Raw genomic sequence first — 9,468 nt, forward strand, 5'->3', positions numbered from 1 at the left:
ACGGTTGCAATTTATCGTACCGAGAACAGCGAGAATCACGCAGGCCAGATAACGTATTTGAACGAAAAAATAGATAATCGCAATGGAATAGTGGCGGAGAGTTGTGATAATCAATCATGCAAGCGAAAATGAAAGTTCGCATAAGATTGAAAAGAAAGTTGACATGTACCATCATAACCACTTGGAAGTAATCCAGTTCTATGTCGTTTACTGTTCGATTCGATTCTACCAATGTGAAAAAGTGCCTATAAAAGCCTCTTTCGTGTTGTGTCATAATATGACTGCATAGAGTATCCGCTCTTCTCCAACACAGTACAAGTGAGACACGGATACCCACCCGTTCCGTGAATACTTTCATGGTAAGCCTAGTATGTGTGTGTATGTATATCTGTGTGTACACTGGAGCTTTTTTGTTAAATGTGCAAAAGTGTAACTTCCTGTAACCGAAACATGCAGCGGGCACGTAGGTCTCGTGTAAGTTTGTCACTGTACGGTTCCTAATCATGGATATGAAATAAATTATATTTGAGTTTTCGAGAGCATGCCCGCAGTCCAAGTGGTTAACTAATCAGCTACACAGTGGTCTCCCCAGTGTCATTCCCCGTTCTATTCCGCTGTTCCCTTTTTGCAGACTACACTCATGCTGCGGGCAGCTATCTCTCCGGAAGCTATCGGAATTTGATGAATGGATCAATATATGGTGGTGAACCCCATTGCATCATACCGTCACTATTATCGGAGCCGTTCGTCCTTATCGTCACCATCGCACCCCCCACATGTATAGGGCAAAACGATGTGCAGTACCGTTAATGAAAGTTTCGGAGCTACAGCGACAGGATCTGGGCAGTGATTTTTGCTCAAAAGCTCTGATAAATCACGAGTTGAAAGTGTGTGATGCGCTAAACAGAGTGTGGTTACCGTGAAACTATTTTCTCGCAAAAAATTCAAGGAAATTCACTAGTTCTCGCTGAGCCGCTTCATAGTTCCTAGGCCATTTTTCTTCCTTCTGCCTGGCGCTGAACCTATCAGTGGTGCTTTTGCCTTCCTGTTTCCATTTTCCTATCCTTCCTTACTGCTAAGCTAGAACGCCTAAGGTGCATTTGTTGAACGCAATGAATGTAGCATCATCGTCTCCATCGTCTCGTAAACAAAAACGCCTTGGTCCTGCACCAATTGCCTCAATGGAAGATACTACGGCGGAGGAGAAAGCACAGGTACGCATCTAAAATGTAAAGCATTGTGTTTAGGTAGAATGTTTCCCAACTTACCACAATCCAATCGAACTACTACAGCACTAGTCAGCCAGTATTACGTCACTAATGGCAATTGTTCTATGTCAAGCAGCAGAAAATCTAGCAGTATCTTTCCATTGGTTTAATTGCAAAGTTTAGCTGTAATGCACCGGGATTGATGGCTCTCTTCCTACTGTAAGTCCTCGTATAGCAAAGGAAATAATCGCCCATATTTGTCAGCTCTAATCGGAACTACTACCAAGTTTTGCCCACATGGTCACGATTATTTAATCACGTCAGGGTGTATCGTATTTCAAAAATAGATCTTTTAAACACTGAAAAGAGGTCAGATTTCGATTATGAGCCATCATGTCTTTCCGGGACAAGCACAGTGTGTTGCTTTTGCTGCGCTACTGTCATTTGATGGCCTATTTTTGAACTTGGTTTTTCTTTTTTCGCCTGTATCCTTTCGTCTATATCCTTTTTACCGATTAATGACGAGAAGAAGAGTGTCCACAAGAAACAAACCGCAATTCTGCAAGATGCCTCATTCTCGCTGTGTTGCGTTCTTAGCCTTTTTGTGCTTTTCTATAGCAAACTTTTTGTACCTTTTCTTTTATCCTTCTTGTATGTTTGTGATTGTTTCTCATGCTCAAAAGATTGCTATTTCTGCTGTTCGTCTGCTTATCCGTACTAATGTTTTTTTTTTCATTTCCATTTGCGCTTGCTATTTTTTGGTTCTCTCCATAATTCTCTTCCTTATAAATCTTCTGTGCATATATTCTCCCGTTTTCTCCTATTTAATTATATATAGGCTCTGGTGATACTCACGTCCGTTGCATATTGTTTGCTCGCATTCATTCCACCATTCTCACGGTACTACGTATGCGAGTTTCTGGTTTTATGCTTACTACCAGCATGAACACGGTAAACATGTTCCTTACGTTCAGTAAAGATGACAGTTACGTTGCTGGAACGTACCGATAAGGATAAATAAGCTACTATGTGAAGCTAGTTGAAGTCTCGATTGTGATGATTTTTCACTTTAACATGTAGTGGGCATTAAAGGTTTTAAGCGTGGCAGTTATTTTCTGTTACTTAAACATTCACGACGAGGCGGTACGGCGGTGCATTTGGTTGCGGCGCCAATCTTCTTACGACAGGACGAGTCCAAAATCTCATTCGGACCAATCCCCCCGTACGAAGGTCTGACTATCAAGCTACGTGATAACATTAAGCAAAAGAAAGTCAGAAATGATAGGTCTAAACCTTTAGAGGTTGTTGTGCCGATAAAAAAAACCCACTACTACCTACTATTCCCTTCGACTGCATGTTAATTTACGCTCTTATGGTAGTATATTAATTTGCTCTTTACGAGTTCATTACAATGGAATCGGGTAGCTCAATCTAATTATTTTCCTACGTTACGTTCGCGTAATACATTCTCTTACTCATGTTAATATTATATTACGCGAGGGCTTTACGTAAACTATTAACATAGGCCCGTACAGCTAATCCTAGCAAAACCAAAATCCGATTAAATTAAAGTTTAAAGGGTCCAAAGTAACTGTATATTATCTTTCACTTAATTGTTTGCTGCTATTTTCTACTACTCTACTTAGTAAATTCATTGATGAAGTTAGCAGAAGATTTATTTTACAGATACTGCTGTAAGTTAAAAAAAATAGCACTTACTTCACATTTCCATATCCAAACAGATTGTGTAACTGGCAAAATTGTATCCCCTCTCACATTTGATATCCCTTCCCTCACCTTTACAGATGGAGCAGCAAAATCATCACAACCTGCAAAGGTGGTCACAGGAAAAATCCTCAATCGATTCAACCCGTGGTTCACCGACCAAAACCTTTGATTGCCCATCGGCGCTGATACCGGCAACTCCGCGTATAGACATTAGCCGAGCCTCTTCTCACTCATCCCATCACGACAGCAGAGACAGCAGCCCCGAAAATGTCTTCGAGCAGGTATGGTACAGGGCTCATTTGTCAGATGCAAGTACACGTGATGTACCACGATCGATACCTTTTGCCTATTTCACTAACTAATACAAATGAGCCAATAATCAATTTGGAATCTTTCCATTTGCTTTGGTACCGATGCCACTTAACACAGGTCGGTACGGGCACATTGCAAGACTCAGGAGTACTCGGGTTTCGGGAGGAAGATACGCTAGACCTGCGGAACTCGACCGAGGAGCTACAATTTATGGAACCAGAAAAAGGAAATCGAGAGAAGGAGAAACCCAATACCCAAGTAAGTATCAGCATTAAGTCGGCAAATGAAAATGCATGACGGCATGCATTTCGTGCAACACACTTCTTCTTACTTGCGCTGGTAATTTAATCATGTGTGGATATTGGGTCTGTGGCATCGATTTTGTTCTGCATATGAGACGCTACATTACCGTTTACGAGTTGGAATTTCATTGTCTATTATGTGTATTTTGTTGCTAAATATTGGTCAGCTGGTGTCTGTAGGATATCAGTAAATGGTGCAGTAAATTATAAGGACCTTATGGGGTTCTATAAATATGCCAATACAGAATATTATACTTTGTTACTTTCAGCAGAATCCTTGTCGTCAGAGAATCAGTTAAATGTAATGATGAAGATAAGGACTACAACAAAACGGTAGTATCCTTCAGAAAGAGGATAGAGCCTTAAAGCCGGTATTGATCAAGCATGAAATTCTTTGCTTTTTCTCTCGTAACTAGATAAGCAGGTCTGCATATAGAGAGAATTTAGCGGAACAGAGCTTATACTCATATCATTGCACAACCTACTATGAAAGTGCTATGAGCTGAATTGTACGATGTTTTTGAACGAAACAATTTTGTATTCCAGATTAACTATGGATCTTGCCCAACGCAACGCTACTCGCCAATCATTTGGAAGTTGGAAGAACAGCCCAATCAGCAGCAATACCAGTTCCAACAGCAACAGCAACATAATCGCAAAGATTCGGCCAGCTCTGAGGTTGTGGCATTCCTTTCCATTTCCGGACGAACCAGTCGCCTTTCAAGTGTGGGCAGTCAAGGATCGGCTAACAGCAAACTGTCGGCTACGTCAGCAGTGTCCGGAATTTCCCGCTCACCATCACCCCACAAGATGCTGCTAGAGACATCATTTTGCGGTGCGAAGCCCATGCAAGCGTATGCCGAAGGCGGTATTGTTGGAAGTAGCCTTGAACCGTCTACAGAAAAAATGCTGGAACAAGTAATACTGTCCCGAAAGAAGGATCCAACAGAAGCAGTCCTGGCGGAAGGTATACACGTGCAGTCCTCCAAAGCAATGGCCGGCTGCACGCTAGAGGATGGTTTTCGTCGGGGAGTGCCGGAAGACGGCCCGCAACAACCGCCCCCCGGTGGAGGAGACGCCCAAGCAACCCAGCATGGTACGGCAGGTGGTCATGCACGGCGCAAGTCCGATTGTGGTATGGGTACCGCGAATAATCTCGACATACAAAATCTTAAAAGCAATCAAACTAGCCGCAGCGTTGGCAACAAACGTCACATTCCGCCACGCGATTTGAAAAACTCGATTGTCGGTGTCATGCCCAGCGGTACGGAGTACATCCGGATTAAGCTGAAACCGGACCACTGCTACAGCGATAACGGCATCGCAGACAACGAACGCGTCGTAGAAAAGCCGAAGGATGGTGCCCAAGAACTGTCGGTGCCGTCAGCCCACGATCGAACACGTGCGTCCAGTATTACCCGTTCACCGTCACCAGCAAACGTGAGTTTTTCGCGAAAGAATTCGTTTTGTTCGCTTTTTAAATTTAAAGATGGTGTTCCCACTGACAAACCTACTAACCTTCAACAGCAGCACCTACCACGGAAAAAGCGTACTTCTACGGCGTCGAACGAATCGGGCACTTTGGGCGGTCGGTACGATCAGCAGACAGATCATCCTAGCGCATCTACGAACTCCACACCATCAAAGCAGAAGCTTGTGCTGAAAATGTTCAAATCAAAACGGGACCCAAAGTCAAAATCTCCCTCTCCGATGGGTTCGGCAGCTGACGGCATCGGCCAGTCGTTCTACAGTGCTGGTAGCAATGAGCAACATACGGCAAGCAACATCGGTGCAGCACGGTCGCCCGGTTCTACAGGTTTGCGCTACTACGACGCTCCACTCGACGGTCAAAGCATACACATTCCGTTGCACACGCCACCAGAGGAACGTCGGTTGGGGTCATTTCGTAGTGCGGCCGGTGTGACCACTTCCTCGTTTGTGGACACAACGGCATCCGCTGGCGGTGGTGGATTTGGAGCACAATTGTCCGTATCTGCATCCGGCACACCAACAGGTCATAGCAGCATCACTCAAAAACACGCCAAAACACCCAAACAGCAACGCATTGCCAATATGACGGTTACGATACACGATCGACCTAAACCGATGCCGCCGCTCAAATGCTATAGGATCGACAATCCTGACGGTAGCGTTATAATACCACTTAAATCGCCGATCGAAGATAAGGAGAACAGCTCGCAAAATTGGGAGAACGTTATCGGAGAACTGTCGCAGCGGATTGAAAAGCACGTTAGCGAGGATCACGACGATAGTTTTAAAAGGCCCAACACTGCACCCACTGGTAATCAGGGACGGCCGGCATCGAAAACATGGAATGAAATTGAGCCTGTAAATCGCCGACAGGAACAAAGGCATGACAGTGAATTTGCGACGCCACCTCCTCCGCCGCCGCCACCACCACCGACGTCCCGAACGAAAGCATCAAAATCTTCTGTACCTGTTCCGACGGAAAATAAAGCATTGGTCGATGTAGATGTGCATAAGTTACAACACGTTCAACATCCTACAACGTCGAAGATAAGTACTTCTATGCGCCAAAAGCAGGCGGCACTGTTCCAGATGCGCATGGGTTCTGGCAGTGAGGAACAAATATTTAGCACCACGCTTAAAGATTATACCAAGGAGATGAACCGGAATAGCTCAACCGTAAGCCAAAGCTCGGAAGGCTCGTTACAGAAAGCGTCATTTGAGCATGAGGATGGTGCTGACTGCAGCAAAGTGGATGTCGACAGCAATGTTGCAAGTGGTGGCGGCGCGCTGGCAAGGAAACAGTTGGCCGGTAATTGTAGTGAGCATCCAAACGACCTTGTGACAGCCGATAGTGTAACATCATCATCTTCACCTCAACAGGTCATGCAGGCGAAAGGGGCGATGCTGATGAAGGAACTTCATGAACACCATAAAAAGCACCAGTTAAGGCAACAACAGCAACAGCAGCAACAACAAAACCACGAGCAGTTACGGGACAGCTATGGTGCAGAGAGTAGCATAGAAGCAGTAACTGATGATGCAGCAGCAGCAGTAGTGTCACGTAGTAGTAGCCCTGCCGAATGTATTAGTAGTGATGCAAAGCACCACCAGCACGACCACCACCAACACCAACATCATCAACACCAGCATCATAATCATAGCTATCGTCAAAAGTACCATAATCATGATCATTTGTCATCAACCGAGCGACCAGGCTCGAGTGCTACTGTCGACGATGGTATGGCATCGTCGGAAAGTGAGAAGGATTCGGAGTTCGATTCCGCATCAATACGGGCCGGACGGCACGCGCTTCGTCCCAATATGCTCGCGATCGAAGATCACGAAAGTGCTGGTCTAGTATTTCAGGAATCATTTGACGACGAACTGCCATACATTCCGACTACGCTGCCGGAAGAGAAACCGGTAGGCATTAAGCTAGTACCGGCCAAGGAACGCACGCAGAACGATTTGAAAACGTATCCTCTAGAGCGCCCACGCTCAACCACTCCGATCCATCCCGGTTCCCTAGACAAGTATTGTCATGATCGGTCGGCCACTGCTGGAGCACGTGGAATGGCTGCACGTGTGACCGTCGGTGGCGAAAAAACAACGTCTCATCGTGATTCTACAGCAAACGGGACGGGTGTGGCTAAGCTGCGCATTAGCTTACCAGTCAAGAAGGCCAGCGAGAATGCCAGCTCTGGAGTTGGGTCGCGAGTATTCGAGCATCGATCATCATTAGGTGCTATCACAATGACCACAACGACAGCGGGAGCAAGTACGGGAGGGACTGGTGTAACAGGCATCGGAACTACGGGTAGACAGTATCGATCGACCTCGACGACGTCGGCGATGATGTCCTCGATGGTAATCAATAACCGAGGAATTGTGTCGGAAGATTCACCAACGCCGCCACCACTGCCACCGCGTAAAGCGTCTACATCATCGTCGTCGGTGAATACGGCCACTCCGCCCGGTCACAAATGGATCGACGTTGAAGCAATACCAGAAATGCGTAAAGCACCGAAACGTATCACAGCAATACCACAGAAACAACAGCAGCAGCTAACGCAGACACGAAACTCAAATAGTGATAGCACGGATCGCTACACGATCGATCGTAAGGAAATGGGCACAGACGGTCAGGTGTACAACTATGTCAATCCGGAAGATTGCCAATGCGAATGTCACGAGCATGAACGGACTGCCGCCCATTCAAGCACAAGTGTCGGTGCACACGAAGAAATTATGGTCTCCTCGATAGAACTGGCAGACGATTGCAGACCACTGCTGCGTTCATCTTCGTCCTCGCTGACGGCGGCTCCCACGGCGGACGATTGCTCTGCAGACCAGAAACCACTGATGGACAGAGGAATTCCAGAAGATGAGGGGTAAGCATCGTACATATTCTCAGGCCAACCATTGATTCATTGATGACAGTATGCTTTCTTGTCCTTAGATGTGGCGCAAAGTAATTTGTTGCAAAATCACGAAGACCCTGTGAATGTGGGCAAATGAGGTAGCAAAAGCTACGCGAACCGTTTACACGCCTGTCGAAGACGTTCGATTGTAAAGCATAGAAGGTGCATGCGAGAAAGCTAATAGTTGAGATATTCAAACACGTAAAACAGCCACAAACAACATGCATTTCATATTCGTTTCATATTCGTATTGCAATACGCTACGCTGCTCGGACCATAGATTTAAAAAACTTACAAACAATTTAATAATATATTAGGAACCGCATACACAACGGGAAAAAAGAACATACAATAAATTGGCCGGAAACAAAAGAGAAATATACTACTACTTCAGTACATTTCATTGTAAGCCCATGGTCGCGGTATTAAGAAACAAAATCCATAACGTATACCCTGATGGTGTATCTGAACGCTACTTCTCAGATACCCATTTATCCTCGTGCACCTCAGATAACACGGACAACCGACTAGGAAAGGCAAACATTACCAGAAACGTTTAGCATGTTGACACTCGGATGCAAGCCCGGGAAACGATTTGGTAGTATAAATAGTGGTACCAAACTAGCCGATTTCCCAACAAAGCATGTTTGGTGGAAATTTCCTTCCAATGTTAGTTCCTCTAATGCATTTGATCCGGAGATATCAAAATTACAAGACGTGAACAGCTTTGATGATAGTAAGCTGAAATGCACGAAAGCTTCATGAACAACAAGCGGATAGAATCTAACTTTGTAGACTGTAGTCTAATGATCTTCAAATCATCATGTTCCCAAGTCCCAACAACACACGTTCAACTATTTTTAAACCTTCATCGAACAATTTTTGGCGCAGACGCTCGCTCTATATACACTTGTGTTGTATTTGTATCGTTGCAAAGATATATAACGTTGAATAAATTAATAAAGAAATCATTTAAACATCAGTTCAACAAAGCAGCTTAGTTAAGTTTAAAGGTGTGTGAACTAAATTTGGTTACAATGACTTTATTCCAGTATTTCATGTTTCTATTTAATTGTTATGGAGTTATTGGAGTTTTTTTGTATTCCCAGTGCCAAAAAAAAAAACAAAATATTTCATTGAAATATCTCATTAAATATTTGATACATTCAACGCAAAGCAACTGCCACAAAATAAGTGTTGGATTGCTTGTATCGAGCCGATTCCCGTCAAGTTTCGTTACAAGACGTGAAGTTACGTCAAGATACTCTGAATTGAGTACTTCTCCAAGAAAGCATAAGACATTTTCATCGATTGTCCTTATTCTCATCAAAAATATAATTAAATTTCCCAGAAAAACACCTTTGCCATGAGAGAAAACACTCTAGTTATTAATCAGCGTCTTCCACCGTTTCATTTGTACTCTGGATTCCGGTTTTGTAGGCCTAATTTCGACAAAATTGTGTTTTCTACGAGGTACTTCTCTAAGTGAAACAAAGCTTCTGGTTG

The 9,468-nt window shown here is 44.4% G+C and overlaps 1 protein-coding gene across 1 annotated transcript; it reads left to right on the forward strand.

Annotated features, from left to right (window-relative positions):
* The first annotated feature begins 1,112 nt into the window (after positions 1-1,112).
* LOC128712614 (uncharacterized) lies at positions 1,113-7,936 on the forward strand. Its single transcript, XM_053807503.1, has 4 exons — positions 1,113-1,214; positions 3,014-3,217; positions 3,366-3,506; positions 4,097-7,936. The coding sequence occupies exons 1-4, from the start codon at positions 1,113-1,115 to the stop codon at positions 7,934-7,936; spliced, it is 4,287 nt and encodes a 1,428-aa protein (XP_053663478.1).
* Positions 7,937-9,468: the final 1,532 nt, after the last annotated feature.

The sequence above is a fragment of the Anopheles marshallii genome, chromosome 3 (genome assembly GCF_943734725.1).
Source record: "Anopheles marshallii chromosome 3, idAnoMarsDA_429_01, whole genome shotgun sequence".
Classification (NCBI taxonomy): domain Eukaryota; kingdom Metazoa; phylum Arthropoda; class Insecta; order Diptera; family Culicidae; genus Anopheles; species Anopheles marshallii.

What these genes read in the sequence shown, in the direction of transcription:
- LOC128712614 (XM_053807503.1), top strand. Translation starts at nt 1,113, where the DNA reads ATGAATGTAGCATCATCGTCTCCATCGTCTCGTAAACAAAAACGCCTT. An exon ending in CGGCGGAGGAGAAAGCACAG is followed by an intron (nt 1,215 to 3,013) that starts GTACGCATCTAA and finishes TCACCTTTACAG; the next exon opens with ATGGAGCAGCAAAATCATCA. An exon ending in CCGAAAATGTCTTCGAGCAG is followed by an intron (nt 3,218 to 3,365) that starts GTATGGTACAGG and finishes CACTTAACACAG; the next exon opens with GTCGGTACGGGCACATTGCA.